This window comes from Pseudopodoces humilis, chromosome 9 (assembly GCF_049639895.1).
Source record: "Pseudopodoces humilis isolate 2021_Gansu_Grassland_sample_001 chromosome 9, ASM4963989v1, whole genome shotgun sequence".
Lineage (NCBI taxonomy): Eukaryota > Metazoa > Chordata > Aves > Passeriformes > Paridae > Pseudopodoces > Pseudopodoces humilis.
Window position 1 is genome coordinate 34166047 of NC_142208.1, and position 17723 is coordinate 34183769.

General features: G+C 44.5%; 1 protein-coding gene across 4 annotated transcripts in view; it reads left to right on the forward strand.

Moving 5' to 3' along the window:
• The window catches only part of PTPRE (protein tyrosine phosphatase receptor type E), an 85244-nt gene that overhangs the window by 25589 nt on the left and 41932 nt on the right, over positions 1-17723 (forward strand). The window contains exon 1 of one of the 4 annotated variants that reach the window (XM_088059574.1): positions 16578-16704. The exons of the other annotated variants lie outside the window; for them this stretch is intronic. Within the exon in view, the coding sequence (XP_087915700.1) occupies positions 16694-16704 (11 nt within the window). The 5' untranslated portion in view covers positions 16578-16693. Of the gene's footprint in view, positions 1-16577; positions 16705-17723 lie in introns of those variants that run through there. 4 annotated transcript variants of the gene reach the window in all.

Genomic DNA, 17723 nt, shown 5'->3' on the forward strand with positions numbered 1-17723 from the left:
AGTTGTACTTTGGAGATTGCAATCCAGATGTACCAGGGGAAAAATCCCCAAGATCCCTGGAGCAAGGAGCACAAAGAGCTGGAAAAATGACTGAAATAGAGTGTCGAGTGTCTTTCAAGAAACACAGCAAAAGGCTTGCTTTGAAAATTTCCTTCTTTTAGAGAAATTAATTTGTTATGGTGTGGGAAGGATTAGTCAAAACATGAGATGGAAATGGAAACCAAACAGAAGTGAAAATACTGGGGGGTTTGTGTTTATAAATTTTATTTTTAAAATATCTTATCCTGCTGGAGATTCTGCTGATGCTGTTTCAAACCTGTTTCATCTGGAAGGGTTATTCAGAGGTTGGCTGCTTTAGTTTCATATCCTCTGAGGCTGAAGGTGTCATTTAAGGAATTTCAGAGCCTTTCTGTGTGGTTTTGGTTGGAAGGAGCCTTAAAGCTCACCCAGTTCCATCTCCAGCCACGGGCTGGGACAAATTCCACTATCCCAGGTTGCTCCAACCCGGCCGAGGACACTTCCAGGGATGGGGCAGCTTCTCTGGCAACCTGTGCCTGCCCCTCCCAGGGCAGGATTTTTTTTCTGTATAATAAAATCCACTCTGAGAAAACAACTTTTACACCAGGAGGGGCTTTCCAAGGGCAGGATTTTGGTGGATGCTGCTGGGGCCTGGCGCAGGAGGAGGCAGGGCAGGATGTGTGGCTGCCAGGCTGGCCCAGGCTGTGGGCTCTGCCCTGGCTCAGCTCTGGTTTATTTAGGAAAATAAAACCTGCACATCTGGGACTCTGTGTCCTGCACAAATGCTGCGTTTCTATTTTATTTTTAAGCCACTTCTTATTTCCAAAATAGAAATATAATTCTCTTTGATCTTAGGTTCGGGATGCAGCTCAGTCCAAAGAATTATTCCCATGGTAACAAGCCGCACTTCACCAAGGGGTATTTTCCACCCAAAAATATTTTAGGATGGAATTTCAATATCTCTGACTGTGATGGTCAAATCCAGAGCTTTGTTATGAGTTTCACTCCAAGGAAGTTCCATGTGGGATGATCCTCTGTGTTTTTTGGTGCCTTTGAGGCAGCTGTCAAGGGCTGCTGGGAAAACAACTCTGCTTTTTTTTATCCCCATCCTTAAAAAAAACCCAACCCTTTATGCAAAAATCCAACTTGCGAAGTAAGGAGGAGAAATCAATAATTATAGAAATCCCTTACAAGTCCAAAATTAGGTTTGTGTGAGCTGTAAATACCCTGAACAGCACTCAAAACTCACTTGTACTAAATATTTCCCAAGAGGATGTTTCTGTGTTATTGCTGTGATTATTGTGCTGGTATTCACACAGAGTTTTCTTCTGTTCCTTAGTAAATATGTTCAAAAGGAGCAATTCTTTTTAATGCCATGTCTTGAAAAGAGTTTTTAAGGATTTGAATGGGAGCTGGCCGTGGATGCTCGGTGCTTTGCCAGGGCTTTAAGATCCGTGTACATTCGATACAACAATGCCGTCAGGAATTCCAGTGATGATTTTGAAACACATTAAATAGCAAAATATCAGTTTATTCTGCAGGAAGCATGACAGCAAATGCATACTGATGCTGACACCAGCTGTCATTGGAAAGCAAATATTCTCGGGGTTGTTTATTCGTAGGCAGCAGCAGCAGCAGTGACAGCAGCCGATAGGAAAATCAATTGCTGGATTTTCCATCAGCCACTGCCTCTTGCCAAACGGAGTGATACTGCCTCAAATTAGCATCTGTTTGCACACTTCTCTGGTAATTAGTGCTGTCAGCGTCTGAACAAAAGGGAAAGTTGATTGGGAGGGTGGGCAGGCCCTGGCACAGGTGCCCAGAGCAGCTGGGGCTGCCCCTGGATCCCTGGCAGTGCCCAAGGCCAGGCTGGACATTGGGGCTGGAGCAGCTGGGACAGGGGAAGGTGTCCCTGCCATGGCTGGGGTGGGATGGGTGGGATTTGAGGTCCTTTCCCACCCAAACATTCCGTGACTCTGTGATTGTGGTTAGGAGCAGATGGGATAAAGAGCAAATCCAGCAGTGAGGTCTGGTGGTGGCAGGGCTGGGGCCCATCCCTGTATCCCCTCCCAGCCTGCTGCTCCCATGGGGATCCAGGTGATGCTCAGTATCATCCTCCCTGCTGTTTTGAGCTTGAAATCTTACCTCCTGATTTATTTCCATCTTATTTTCCCAGGTACCATCAATCCATTTCCTCTTCCTCCTCTCTGAATGATGCTTCGACCTTTATTTCATTGCTTTAAATGTAACACTTAAAATTGTCTGATCAAACACTACATCATGGTTTTTAGTCTGGTCCCCACCAACCTCTTTCTTGTCTCCTTCGAGGAGAGAAGTAGAGAAGGACCTGCAAGGGCTTTGTCCAGCACAAGCAGTGGCAAACTGCAGCCTTCTGACCCCACCTAATAATCCTGCTCTGGGGAATTCTTGTACAGGCTGCAATTTCCCTTCCAACCTGAGTTGAAAACTGATTTTTAATCTCCGATACAACGCGGTGGTCAGACCTGGAAAGGCCCTGGAGAATACCAGAGGTGCCTTGTTCCCTGTGCTGGACATTTCCTTCAATCAATCTTCCTGATTTTCCTTAAATACACACAATTAGGGCTGTATCCCAAAACCTGCTGGCATCCATCTGCTCCCACCCAGAGCAAGAGTTTCCTTCTCCCTTCCTCCCTGTGTCAGAAGTGCATTTTTCTCTTTTCTCTCAGCTGTTCAATCCCTCCAAACCCTATTGGAAGCAAAGGAGGCAGTGATTTGCTGCCCGAGGGGTCAGGCAGAAAGGGGGACTGTGCAAAAGCAAGGAGGAATTGCCATTATTTGTGGAAAAGAAGCATCTCTTGAAGTTAATTGAGGTGTAGATGAACTCGGCTGCACTCATTAGTGTCAGTGAAACTGAATATGCAATTTGCTAATTGCAGTGAGGGCACACAACTCTCAGATCCAGACTACTTGGGGTATTTTTAGCTGTTCCTTTAGTCATCAGCTTCCACTTTTGTCTGTTCCAGGCACCGGTGGGAAAACACAGCAGCCCTTTTCTCCAGCAGGGTCACGCTGTTCTGAGGAGGTTTTTTTTTCACTTCTTTTTTTTTTCTTCCACATAAATGGAAAACATAGCGTTTTTGAGCTCTTGGAGCTATTCTTGTGAATACTTCTTCCCATCCCAAAACTGTGATGTTTCTTTCTCTCAGTGTCAGTTTTTTGAGGAGTACTGGCTAGGTGGAAAGGTCTGAGCTGAAATCAGAAACCATCACTCATGAGAAGCAGCTAAATATTTTCCCTGATGAATTCTCTTCTGTCTGAACTGCGAAATGGGCAGACTGGATGGTCTTTAAGGTACCTTTCTGCCCAAACCATCCTGTGGCTGGGCTGAAGCTTTTCCTTGGCTGTGCTGTACTATGGCTTATCCACGAATCTGGTTTTTAGGGAATTTTGCTGGTTTTGTCCAGGTAAAATTTTTCAGAATGGCTTGAGGTTTCTGTACGGGTTGGGAGGTGCAGACAAGAGAACCCAACAAGAGAAAGGAGGGGAGCAAGTATCAGCCTTAGCTGAGCCCAGGTTGAATGAAGCAGGAAAATAAAGGAAAATAAAATTCCTGTTTGCCAGGTCAAGCTACAGCAATAATTGAGTGTATTCAGCTGTAGACCAGCGAGGTTTGCAGCTGATGGGTGAATTTAAGATGCAAAGGGGAATGTCATGTGCAGGAATGTACCAGAGGTGTTGGGATGGTACAAACAAGGTCTGCAGGAAGCAGAACCTTTCATTTGCCTTTGCTCTCGCTCTGTGGGGTCAGAAAAAAACCCTTGGCATTGTAAATCAGGGAATATCGACCTTTCAGGTGGTTTGTTAATGATGATATCATACAGCATTTGTCTCCTTCAGAAAAGCAGCTGTGATATCCATGTGATGCTCATTAATGTAGGCACTTATTCGAGCCCAGTCTGTGCCCATCTGAAATAAAAAAATCAGAATATTTATTCATTCTTTATTATTATTTATGCAATAAAGTCTCTTTCATAACAATATGAGGTTATTACATATTATTTGATATAATAATTCTGGTGATAGAATTTAAAAATATTTATTTAACATATGTAGTTATTTAATATTTATTACTACAAAGTAACCAGGCTTTGCTGGCTGCTGCAGCAGCACTTGAGCATATGTTTGCTGTCAGCTTGGCTTGCAGAGGAAAACCTTCATGTTCCAAACCAACCAACTCTTGTGGGCTCTGTATATTCAGGAGGGGCTGTAGCAGCCCCGAGAGCTTTGTCTGCAGGCAGAATTCCTGTCTCACCGCTTTTCCTTCAGATTCTTCAGGATTTTTCTGATACCAGTTGTTACACCCCACAATTAATCTGCTTATATAGTAAATTTATAATTAATGGTTGGGTTGTTTTGATTACTGCTGTGTTACCTGGCTTGTGTTTAATGATGTCTCTGAGATGCAGGAGCAGAGGTGGGGTTATGCCAGAGCCCAGCCAGGCGTCTGCTTATCGCGCTGACGGTGCTAATGTGCAGGATAACCTAAAAACACACTTTTCACCAGCTTCAGCTGAATTGACGTGACCTCTTTTCTTTTCACTGTGATCAGTACAAGGCAAGGAGGCAGCTTTATCTGGTAATTTTTGTTTCCAGTCTGCCCAGCCCCCTCACGTTTGTGTTGGAAGGGCGCCGTGTTGAACAGGCCTCTGATGTGCAGGGGGGACAAGAGCTGCAAATCACTTCAGGAGGGATTTCTGACTGGCTTTACGTGGAATCACTGAGGTGGGGAAAGACCTCCAAAACCAACGAGTCCAGCTTGCCCCTGAATCCCACCGGGTCAGCTCAACCCTGTCACCAAGTGCCACCTCCAGGTGTTCCTGGGGCACCTCCAGGGATGGGCACTGCAACCCTCCCTGGGCACTTCCAGTGTCTGAGCGCCCTTTCCATGGGGAAATTCCTGCTGCTGTCCCCCCTGAGCCTCCCCCGGCCCAGCCTGAGGCCGTTCCCTCTCCTCCTGTCCCTGTTCCTGGGAGCAGATCCCAAATCCCCCCGGCTGTCCCCTCCTGTCAGGGACTTGCGCAGAGCCAGAAATTCCCCCTGAGCCTCCTTTGCTCCAGCCTGAGCCCCTTCCCAGCTCCTCAGGAATTCTCCAGCCCCTTCCCAGCTCCCTCAGGAATTCTCCAGCCCCTTCCCAGCTCCCTCAGGAATTCTCCAGCCCCTTCCCAGCTCCCTCAGGAATTCTCCAGCCCCTTCCCAGCTCCCTCAGGAATTCTCCAGCCCCTTCCCAGCTCCCTCAGGAATTCTCCAGCCCCTTCCCAGCTCCCTCAGGAATTCTCCAGCCCCTTCCCAGCTCCCTCAGGAATTCTCCAGCCCCTTCCCAGCTCCTCAGGAATTCTCCAGCCCCTTCCCAGCTCCCTCAGGAATTCTCCAGCCCCTTCCCAGCTCCCTCAGGAATCCTCCATCCCTTTCCCAGCTCCATTTCCTGCCCTGGACATGCCCCAGCCCCTCAATGTCCTTTTTTTGTGACCCAAAGCTGCCCCCAGGACTGGAGATGCCTCCACAGTGCCCTGGGCCTCAGGACTTACCTGGGATCCCAATTTCTCATTTTTTATGAAAGAAAGAGGACAAACCCATGGCTTGGTGGGGACTTTTTGGCTTGTTGGGGACATTTTGGTTCGTTTGTGGGTTTTTTTTTTGAGTTTCAGCTTGGTAAGCATGTCTTGGCATGCAGTTATTCTAAGTTTGGCATCAGGAAGTGTTGAAGTTAATGCTTGGTCTGCCTTTCCTTAGTTTAATAATGGATTTTTTTTTATTGAAAAGATGTGACTCTAGGATGTTAACTGGCTTGTGCTGGGTTTTCATCTCGGATTTTGCAGTCTGAAAAGTGAATAACTAATAAATGGTGGGGGAAATGTATGTGGATATACAGACAGGCCAGGAATCCAATCCTGTCCTGAGTTTTTCCTGAGTAAAGAACTGGAGGTGATGGGACCTTGTACCTTTGTCTGCCTGAACTGATGAGTTGAATCCTATTGTCCTACACTCTACCTCTTAGGAATGGTGTGATCCAAAGCCTTCCCTTGCCTGGAAGGACAAAATATGCTGCTTAGGGTGTGCTGAAAGCAAGACTGCCTGGAAGTGAATGTAATAGGGATAATGGGAATAAACATGTTCCAAATTCAGCAGTAACTTCGTTGGAATAAATGCAGAACATTCTCAAGTTGATATTTCAGAGTGTCCAAGTTGTGCAGAACAGCAGGAGCATTGCAAACCTTGCCTTGATGGGGGGAAACTCACGGGTAAGAAGTGAATAAGGATGAATTCCATCTTTTTTAGAAGTTTTGTTCCTGATTCACAATTCCAGGTGTTCCATTTTGGCCATTTCTGAGCCAAACAGGAACACAGAGGCTCTGGAGGGAGCTGTGCCCTGCCCACCAAAACTTCCTCTCCCACTTCCAGGTGGGAAACCACAGAAACCAACCCACAGCAGCTCTGCTGCAGCATCACCACGGCAACCAGGGAAAATAAGGGCCCTTGAGGGAAAAGGAGAAGTACCAAATTTTGGTGTAGCCAAGAATTATTATTATTATTATTATTATTATTATTATTATTAGTCATTTTTTATTATGGTCTGATTGCAGCTCTGGCACATTCGTATTCCAAAGTTTCTCAGCAACAAAACCAAAGGGCAGTGGGTGTTTCTCTAATGGTGAGGTGAAGGTGCTTGCAAACTTACATAAATAATTGAGATTAAGCCAAAAAATATAGAAGAAATGCTGCATTAATTACATATAAAAGCTATAAAGTGCAAGATTAAGAAAAGTACATTTTAGTCCTCAATTTTGTGTACAGCCCCCATGAAAGGTGTGTATGAGGAGGGTATAAAATCACAACACCTGGTGTCTTTCTGGGAAGTTTAAAGTTTTGGGGGCGTATTTTCCAACACTGGAGGAAGAATCTATGCATCCCATCATTTCCTCCATGTGAAATCCCTGCTTTTAATACTGGGCTCATTTTGCCAGCCCTCATGGTATCAATTCTCTCTTTATCCACAAATCTCTGAAATTGGTTTTGGTTTTGGTCTTTCTTTAATCAGGAAGTTTTTAAACTAAGGGAACTCAAACCCATGTAAATAAAAATGGGGAATTTGATAATTGCAAAAGCAGCATGCTGGTGAGTCACAGCTTATTTTGCATAGAATTACCATTTCTTTTCCCTCAGAGCTGAGAAACTGAACTGTGTAAGGAAATACCATCTGATGCTGCATATGGCATTTTAATAACACCTATTTCACATGGCTTCTGCTTAGCCAAGCCCAGTAATGTGAAACAGAGAATTGGGAAGATGGATTAGAATTTCTAATGGAAAGTCAAGTTTGCTTGGTAAGCTAGATCATGGTTCTGATTTATTTTATTTCTTTTTACTGTAGTTTTATTTATTTGAAGAGGGGTGAGTCCTATGCAAGTGGGGAATTATTCCTTGTGGTTATTCAAACACACATCCCAACCTTTTTAGGTATTAAAGACCCTTAAAGCTCCGATGAAACTTTCCAAAGTATCAAAGCACCAGAATTCAGATCTGAGAGGATTGTCCAAGCCAGGTTGGACAGGGCTTGGAGCACCCTGGGATAGTGGAAGGTGTCCCTGCCCATGGCAGGATGAGCTTTAAATCCCTCCCAGCCCAAACCATTCCATGATTTTTACCCTTCCACAACTGCATTTACACTTTATTTCAGGACTTTATGTGGTGTTTCCCACCTGTGCTGTTTAGAGGTAAATATGAACTAGTTCTAAATGGAAGATATTGTGAATTTATCTGTGGGAAAAGTACTTTTCTCACAGACACTTTAGACTTTGAGGGAACTTGCTGAAATATTTTTAGCCCTCTACATGATTTGGAAAGTTCTGCTTTCACTGGAAGTGTCTAAAAAGAGTTTCCAAGATTTACTGTGAGTTCAGGAAGATAAGAACAATCATGACTCAGGAAAACACATGAACTTTTTTCTTGAGTGTAACCTTAGCTCTGGGCTATTTTCAAGGAATATATTTTAATTGCATACATTTAATTAAACCTGCCTTTCATAAGGTGAAGAAGTTGGAATTGGCAATAAAGCCCTGACCTCTATCCATTTCCTCCCATTATTAACTTTGGAAACCTGTGGTGGTTCTCCTCTGTTTGTTTATCCATGGCAATAACCTGACAGAGGCATCAATCAGCTCCCTATGCCTTTCCTTCCTGACAAAGTAGAGAATTTGGGTTTTTCTTTCATTAATCTGTAGAAAATGAATATTGAATTTCATCATTTTGATCACTCAAACCTCTTCCTTTAAAAATTTCTACATAGCAGTGGTGGAGTTTCCATCCCAGGAGGGATTTCAAGGATGTGTGGATGTGGCTCTTGGGGACATGGGGCAGTGGTGGCCTTGGCAGTGCTGGGCTTGGACTTGGTGATCTTGGAGGGCTTTTCCAACCTAAGCAACGCTGAGAAATGGAATTTTGGGATGCTGCACAATGTCCTGGAGCAAAGGAGGCTCAGGGAGAATTTCTGGCTCTGCACAAGTCCCTGGCAGGAGGGGACAGCCGGGGGGATTTGGGATCTGCTCGCAGGGAACAGGGACAGGAGGAGAGGGAACAGCCTCAGGCTGGGCCAGGGCAGGCTCAGGGTGGATATCTGGGGAAATTCTTGCATGGAAAGGTTTGCCCAGCCCTGTCACAGCTATCCTGGGCAGTGCTGGAGTGCCCATCCCTGCAGGGATTTAAAATCCGTGTGGATGTGGCACTTGGGGATGGGAGGCAGAGGTGAGGTTGGATTTGATGATCTCTGAGGGCTTTTCCAGCCTTTATGATTCCATGATTCCATGAACCAAAACCTGTCTGTTTTTTCATCAGAAGTCAGCATGGCTGAAGCCAGCATTCCCAGTTGCAGTGCAGGGTAATTCCCTTCCCTGGGAGATGGAGAAGGATCCCTGGCCACACTTCCAGTGGGAAGTGACTCGGTGCTGTCTGTGACCCCAGGCTGTGGCTCGTTGGAATGAGCAGTTTCCCAAGGACACTGTCACATATGAAAAGGGTTTGAAATGACATTTTTTCCAAGAACTCTACCCAAGTTAACATCCAACCAGAACATTTCCAGCTGATCCTGAGCATTTCTGGGAATTCTCTGTGAGTTTGCAGTGGAGTCCCCAGAATCTGGGATTATCACATTAGTGATGCCCCTATAAAATAAATTTCTGAATCAGCCCTAAAGAAGACTTAAAGATCATTTTAATGCTTTTTGGCTTCAATCTCCAAGGGTTTTGCTGGGTTTGCATGGAGAATTCCAATAAATATGTATTGGCTGTATTAGCTGCATTAAACACAGGGATGGGAAAGGATTGTAATCCTTTGGTTTACAAGAAGGGAAAAGTATTACAGGCTTAGCTCTTACATTGCTGGGGGCTCCAGTGTTTCCCTAAAGTTGACAGAAATGTTGAATGTAGGAAATCCTTTTTTTTTTTTTTTTTTTGCTATTTTGAGGCATTTCAGCTGATCCATTAAAAAATTCTGCCCTGCTGCAGAATTTTATATTTGATATTTTTCTTTTATTTTCTGTTCCATAGATCTCCCTGAAGTTGCTCACAATTAAAATAATATAATGAAGCAATTTCAATGTGGTCACAATTAAATAATTTGAGTACAGGATATTTACCCTGTGTGGGCTGCAGAGCTGTTCTGTAGTGCAAATGAATATGGAATATTGGTTTTTCCTGTTCCAGATATGTTCACTTTCCTTGGAAAGCAACAGATTCCCTGAATCAAAGGTTTTTCCTCGTTTCAAGTGGAATCTCTTCCTCTTCCCCATCTTTCATTGGTGCCTCGCTTCTCTTGTATGTATTCTGCTTTACTACCAAATAAAATGGGCTCACTTTCAGCTAAACAATATACTTCATGTTGATTAAAAGGAATTAAAGATTACAGCAGTAGAAAGGCAAATAAAGATCCTGGAAGTGTGTCAGAAACAATTGTCAAGGCATCACAACAGTGTCCTTTGACAGTTATTTATATAGAAAATTTACTGTTTTCTAAGTAGTTTTCATTTTGAGGAAGAAATGAGCCATAAAGTTATATTTTCACATCTGTGTGTGCATTTTAGAAATGACATGGCAATGTTCTCCTTTTCCAGGGTTTTTTTTTTTGAGGTCTTTTCATGGTCTTGTTTTGATGTTGGGTCAAAACTTTGGTGCTGTGGATTGAATCATGGAAGCCCAGACTGGTTTGGGTTGGAAAGGACCTTAAACCCCATCCCACTCCAACCCCAGCCATGGCAGGGACACCTCCCACTGTCCCAATGTCCAGCCTGGCCTTGGGCACTGCCAGGGATCCAGGGGCAGCCCCAGCTGCTCTGGGCACCTGTGCCAGGGCCTGCCCACCCTGCCAGGAAAATAATTTTTTGGGATTAATTTTGTGGCTTTGAACCACTAATCCCTGCCTTTTGAGGCGATGCGTTGGAATTACTGAAGTGCTAAATTTTTGCTTGGAATAATCTGTTTAGCTGCTCAAATGCCAAGAGAGCTAAATTAAGCTGAAAATTAGTCATTTATCTCCCCCAAACTGTTAGAACCAAGTGCCATGGATTCACTTTTGGGAGAGGGATCGAAGCTTCACTTGAGCAGGTCAGTGTGTGGATCTCATTGTTATTCAGCTGACGGAGCCAACAGGATATAAATATCCAGGAAGGAAAACAGAAGGTCAAGTGTAAACCTCTCACATCAAAGGAGGCCATTCAGCATCTCCCAACCTTCACTCTGCTGCTCTCTGAGGAGAAAAACATTTTTTTTTTCTCTTTCATAATGCAAATAAACCAACCTAAACCCAAAATCTGTCAGTCTAGTGGGGCTAGGAATAGTAAAAGGTGGGAGTTGGGAAATGTGTGTGTGGAGTGTCAGGGATGCAGGGGTGGTGCAGCCCAGGGGCAGGAGCAGTGACTGGCACTGAATCCTTGTGCCACGTTTTCCTGGGAAGGGTTTTCGAGCTGTCCCCTGCTGCAGCTGGAAATGTGAGTGAGAATGTGCCGTGTTTAAATGGGCTTTTATCCCCCTGCAGATAATATTTCCAGGGAAACTCAAAATGTTGTGACACTCGGCGAATTAGAACTGCAGCAGAAAGAGTTTATTTTCTAAATATAGTGCTGGTATTTCATTTATCATTCTCTCCTCTTCTTTGGGGCAAGAAAAGCTCCCTCTCCTCGAGTTTCTGAGCTGCTGAATCTGACTATGGAGTGTGTGGGCAGCAGTGGAAGTCGTTTGTAGGTTTGCGGGTTGTACATGAGTTTTCCAAGCTGTTCTCCTACCCTGCTCAAATCCCGTGGGATCCTCAGCCTGGGCTCTGGAGCAGGGCCCCATGTGCCAGCAGCAAACTGGGAGAGGGCTGGGAAATTTGGTATCTTTTTGGAAATTTGGTAGACCTGGATCTGCAGGAAGCTGGAGAATCCCCATGGGAATGTGCTAAATCCTGCTTTTGGGGAGGAATCTTGCCTGCAGAGATATCCCTGAACATTGAAATCTGCTCTAGGACTCAGCTTGGGAAAGCAAGACTAACTTTATAGAGATTTGGCTCTAACCCTGTGTCCTTCATTAGTGCTTTAAACATTTTTTTTTTTTTTTTTAACAGGATCTCTTACAGAAATGATTTGGCATTTCAGGTTTGGCTGTGTGTATGCAAATATTCCTGGCCTGATGGCTCTTCCTGGCTTTCTTGTTGGTAGATTGATGCATTTCAGACAATTTGCATCCCTTGGCACAATTATATGCTTTCTGAAGGTGTAACCTCATAGGCTGAAACACTGAATGGTTAAAAGAGGTGACAAATCAACATTTTGGAAAGAGGCCTAAAACAGATGAAACTCTGATGATCCAAAGAATATGAATCTGGAAAAGGCTGTGCAGTTAACTCATTGTTTTATGAGAGCACTTCCACAGTTGTGAGGCCCCTGATGCCAAATCAGGTCTCCCAAACCCAACGTTTATGGCACAGATGAGGTTTTGAGCAGCAGTAATGTGGATTCTTGTGCTCAGCCTGGAGAAGAGAAGGTTGTGTGGGGACCTCACAGCACCTGCCAGGATCTGAGGGGAGCACAAGGAAGTCAGGGAGAGACTTTTCACTGGGAATTTTAGTGATGGGACAAGGAGTAATGGGTTCAAGATGAAAGAGGAGAAATTTAGGTGAGATATTGGGAAGAAATGGGCAGGCCCTGGCACAGGTGCCCAGAGCAGCTGGGGCTGCCCCTGGATCCCTGGCAGTGCCCAAGACCAGGCTGGACATTGGGGCTGGAGCATCTGGGACAGGGGAAGGTGTCCCTGCCATGGCTGGGGTGGCACTGGGGGTGATTTTAAGGTCCCTCCCAACCCAAACAATTCCATAATTCCATAACTCTGAGGGTGGTGCCTGTTGTCCTTTGGAGAAGGAAAACCAAGTCACAGCCAAGGGACAAAATTGTGTCCAGGGCCAGGCTGGACGTTGGGGCTTGGAGCAGACAGAGGAAGGTGTCCCTGATCATGGCAGGGTAATGCAGGTAATCCTTAACACCCCTTCCAGCCCAAACCATTTCAGGATTCTATTTCCTTTAAGGTTTTCAATACTCAAAGCTGACCAGAGAACCTATTTCAATACTGAAGGTTGCTCTTTATATTGGGGTGTGACTGAAGAAAGAAAAGCCCTGCTGCAGTTATTTAGCAGCTCCATCAGAACAAAATCAATCCTGCCCTTGGCATGATCTGATGATCCATATTCTGCAAAGATGCAGCAGCTCCACCACAGAGAGATTCCTGTGTTTGGAGTCAGTGGCACAGATTTTGGGGAAGGCAGGGAAGTCATTGACCTAAATACGTGTTTATCTGAGAACTACTCCATTAAAGGAGGGCTTTAGTCTTAATTTTAGTCCTCACAACCAGCAGCAGGTTTGGAGATCTCCAAGGTTACAGGACTCAATAAATTGGCACGGCTTTTCTGTGCTTTATTCTGTGTTTATGGCACAGTTTCAGTTTATCACTGGTTTGATTGTTTATTTTAGTGGGATTTAGTGTGAAGGTATGGTGATGTTGGACTGATATCATACTTTTCTTTAGTTTTTCATTAATAGTTTGGTGTTTTTTTGGCTGTAACAATTCAGATTTCCTTAACACTCAAAAGCACCACGTACTGGAATATTTTTCATTACTCATGCCACGCTGTCAATAATTTCTCCACGCTGTGAACACAGACTTCTTGTTTTCTGCTGTTCTCACGTTTGGCATCTCTAATGCACTAAAGTGCCTGCAAACATCCTCTCTGGGGTGTATTTTAGATTTTTTCCACTTGAACTCCCTTGCAGCTGCCTGCCAGCCTCTCTGCAGTGTTACCTGCCCATCCCGAGACCCCCGGGGCTGCTGCTTGTGCTTTGGAGAAGAACAGGTGATCAGGGAGTTGAGGCAGAGTGTGCAAAACCCTCATTTCTTCTGCACAATCACAGCACCCAAAATCTGGGCTATCAGCTGGCCACTCCATCCTTGCCTGTTCCTTCCCTGAGCTCTTTGTCACACTGGCATGGCTTTAGGCTGTTGGTAGTAAAGAATTTGTCAGCACAAAAATCAAATTCAAGAAGAGTTTTGTCAAATTTTACTCCCTGTGAAGAATTTCCCAGGTATCAAGGATGATCAGAGGTTTATTTTGGAGGCAGAAGAACTTTTATTTCAGAGAGAGAACCAAGTGGAAAGGAGCAGAGGACTGGGCAAGGCAGAAACTCTGCATCCTCTCATCCTGCAGAGGTGTGGAGGGGTATTTTTGGGGACAGAAGTTTTGTGCTGCCACATCAAGGAGAAAAAGGAAAAACCACATTTTAAGGTAACTTTTCTGTGAATTTGCTGAACAAACCATGAGCTTGCTGTGCTCTCACATAGCAGGAGGCCCAACCCTAATTTTTGCAACCCTAATAACTATTTCTGCCAATACAGCTTGTGTTGTACTACTCAGCTTTGTTCTAATTAATTACTAATTGTTCAGTTCCTGCAGATCAGAGCCTGAGGCTGTTGTCATTGACAGCTGGGATGCTCAGGTGGTGATTACTGGGTTTTCAGATAGGAAAAAACAAAGTTTAATCATGTTCCAGTAATGAAATTTATGTTTTCATTCAGAAGGAAAAAAACAGACTTTAGATAGAAGTTAGGGAAGAATTCCCTGTGTGTTTCTTGGTTCTTCAACATTTTCCTCCCTGAAATGTGCAGCACTGGGGCAATTTAATTATTGAAGGCAAATGAATTTCACTGAGTTTGTCTCACAGCTGAGAATGGAAATATTTTTCTAAATAATAGAGTTTAAGGTTTCCAGTTTTCACTCAAGATACTCAGTGTAAGACAGGCAGGGGCATCATTACACTCTAGGAATTTTTGCATTAAATCATGGAATGGTTTGGGTGGGAAGGGACCTTGGAATCAGGGACACCTTCCACTATCCAAGGCTGCTCCAAGCTCCATCCAACCTGGCCTGGGACAACTTTTCCCTCAAAATACATTTTAAAAAAACATTAAAATGCTGTAATTTGTTATTTATTGATCAGATAGGTCTTTCTTGAGAACAATAGCACAAAAATCATTGGTCTTCCAACTATTTTAATTACTAAGAAAATAAGTTTGAGTTATCATTTCTAAAATAACATCAAAATAGATGGCACCTTACCTGTGTGTGATGTGTGGCTCTGGTTGTGTTTTGTCACTGCTTTTTGCGACAACAGGATAACGGAAATGCCGCCTCTGTGTTTATTCCAAAGGGAAATTCCCTTTTCCCCCAGCCTGGTAGCTCTGCTGGGAGTGGATGTGCAGCACCAGATTCCTCAGCAGGGGCTCAATGTGGAAATCAAAGGATTTTTTCAGCTGTGGTTGTCAGAGAGCCCGATGAGCTGATGCTCCAGAAACTCTGGGAAAAAGAAGAATAATGGGATATCTGTCATATCTCTGTATCAAATATAGACACAAAAATAGAGAGACCCTTTTAATAGGGGAAAAAAGGCAGTTCTGCTGGATTTTAGAAGCTTCTGATCGATATTGCAACAATTCTATTGCCCAGCCAGAGCAATGGTGTGCTTGGTGGTGAACTAAACAAAAAATATACAACTGCAAGCCCTCAGTTTTGTTTTGAGCCATTTCCTGAACTAGAATAATGAAAAAGCATAAAACTGGAAGGATTATTTGTGAGAAGATTGCTGCCCTGCTTAGAGAGCACAGCCCTGGATTGGCAGAGATGAGGTTTGCACGGGGGAGCCTGGCAGGGGAAAGGGCCAGACTTGGAGTGGAGTTGGGAATTAACACCAAGAAACTCAGTGGGGCAAGAGGAATCACTGGAGAGTAATTTTTTTCCAGGTTTTGTTTGTCTGGGTTTTTTTAAAATCTCATTTTGATGGTCTTTGCCACATTTCCCAAACTTTCATTCTGTATCTTGGATGTGCTGCTGCTATGATTTATTGGATTTCTGTCTGGATTGGTTACGTGGTCCCAAAGAGCAGGGGAGGTGCTTAATGGTTTGTTGGGGCTGTGTGTGTTCTCTTATTGGGGAGTTTGATCTGTTTGATTTTGGGTTTTGTTATCCCTCACTTGAATTCTTCCTGTTTGATCAGGGACTCTTCAGGCTGAGGCGTAATCCAGGGATGTGCACACAAAGTGGGACAGGGAACAGAGGTGCATGAGAGATGCTCAGACTTTGGATTTCACCTCAGAGAAAATCCCAGGAAGGTTTGGGTTGGAAGGAGCTTAAAATCCCCCCCAGTGCCACCCCAGCCATGGCAGGGACACCTTCCCCTGTCCCAGCTGCTCCAGCCCCAATGTCCAGCCTGGCCTTGGGCACTGCCAGGGATCCAGGGGCAGCCCCAGCTGCTCTGGGCACCTGTGCCAGGGCCTGCCCACCCTGCCAGGAACAATTCCTGCCCAAAATCCCATCCAGCCCTGCCCTCTGGCAGTGGGAAACCATTCCAAGTGGAAAGCTGAGTTGGCTTTGGTGAGAGCTGTGGGAAGAGCCCCCAGTTCCAGCTAGGATCTGAAGGGGTGACAGATCATTTTTCAAAGCTCCCCAGGAGCCTTTGCAGTATGAATGTCATTGCTTCGAGGAATGAGCAGGAATCTGTCAGTTCCTAGGGCTGTGAACGTGAGCTGTTGATGATGATGAATGGGAGTGAGCTCAGGGAAAGGACATCTCTGGTGGTGAAGCTGTCAATGGTTTTGTGTCTGTTACCAGTGCAGCCATCAGGGATCGTTATCTTTTTGGGTAGATTTTAGCCCAGCTCTATCTTTGGTGTCAGAATCATTTACCTGAAATGGTGTTCAGCTGTCATGTGATTTGCAGGTGATATCGAGCAACATTTTTAAATTTTCAGCTTGATTTTTTCAAGCTTTATGTTGCCAGAGGTGGCACCAACTAAAACTTGAGAAATGCCTTATTGATTTTTCTGAGCTGAATATAAAACTATTTTTAAAGCTTATTGTTTATATCATGCAGCTTGTGCTAAAGAGTGAATGGAGTGCAGGTGTTTTAAATGGAGATTCCAACACTGCAGTTGGAGGTTATGGCCACCATGATTAATTCTGAGTGGAATGCAGGTGTTCTAAAAGGAGATGGCAATATTTAAGTCCTGCCTTCCAGCCCTACCCCTTCATTTTCCAGCTGGTTTTTGGCTGTTGGGTCTCCCAGTACCATGTGTCTTAGGTAGGGTTAATCTCCAAAATGATTACAGTAATTTGATTTTTCTCTTTCAATATATTTCCATTTCTCCAAATCCAGGGCAAACTAAAAGTTTGAGAAGTCTTCAGACTTTAAAAGATGCTCCAAAAACTCGGCTCAGATTGATGCTGTTTTATTGGGTTTTCTTGAATTTTCCCAGCCTGAGAGTAATCTGAGCTGAAATGATGGAGAATTTAATGCAGTTCCCTAGAGGTGTGGTGAATGCCCTCAAAATCTAAACTAGAGGAGGGGGTGGCAGTTCTTGCTGCATTTATTCTTCCCCCAACTGCTGCAGAAGCATCGTTAGTGAAGTAATTTTTCTCTCCAGTGGCTTTTCCAGCATGTGTCAGCATTTTCCTCTTGGGGTTTTGTTGTTGATGCTGTTCCTCTTTTATGATAGGAATTCTTCTCCAGGCTTGAGCAAAGAAAAAAATCTCCCCCCTTGCCAGGAACCCCTAGCCCTGTGTTATGTGTGAAAAGTTGCAGATGGTTTCTTCAGAGGGGATTTGATTTTCTCATTGCAGACCAAGGGCTTGTGTTTGTGCTTTCAGCATTGTGTGTGAAGCTGGGATGCAGGGTGGGGGGATCCCAGGGATGCAGGGAAGATCCCAGGGATGCAGGCCCTCAGCTTTCCTGCAGTTTCTGTCGCAGGTTGCAGTGCCTGCATCCCTAGGATTTGATGCAGGCTCCCAGAGCTGCCTCCACAACCACGCTGCAGGCTTGGCTTTTACTTTTCTAATAACTCTCAGGCTTGCTGGTTTAATTTTAATAGTAAATGTAGTTTCTATTTATGTCCTGAGACTCCAGGCTATAAAGAACTTGACTATCCCTAGAAATCCGCATGGGTAATGATCTTTTTTGGCGATAAATGCCTTATTAGCATGCCTGGGACTTAATAATAGATGAGAAAATAAGATGCATTTCATGTCCCAGAGCCAGATTTAGAATTAAAGCTGGTGCTGTTGATGCCATAAGTTTAGTTCTGGGGAGTAAATATATATGTG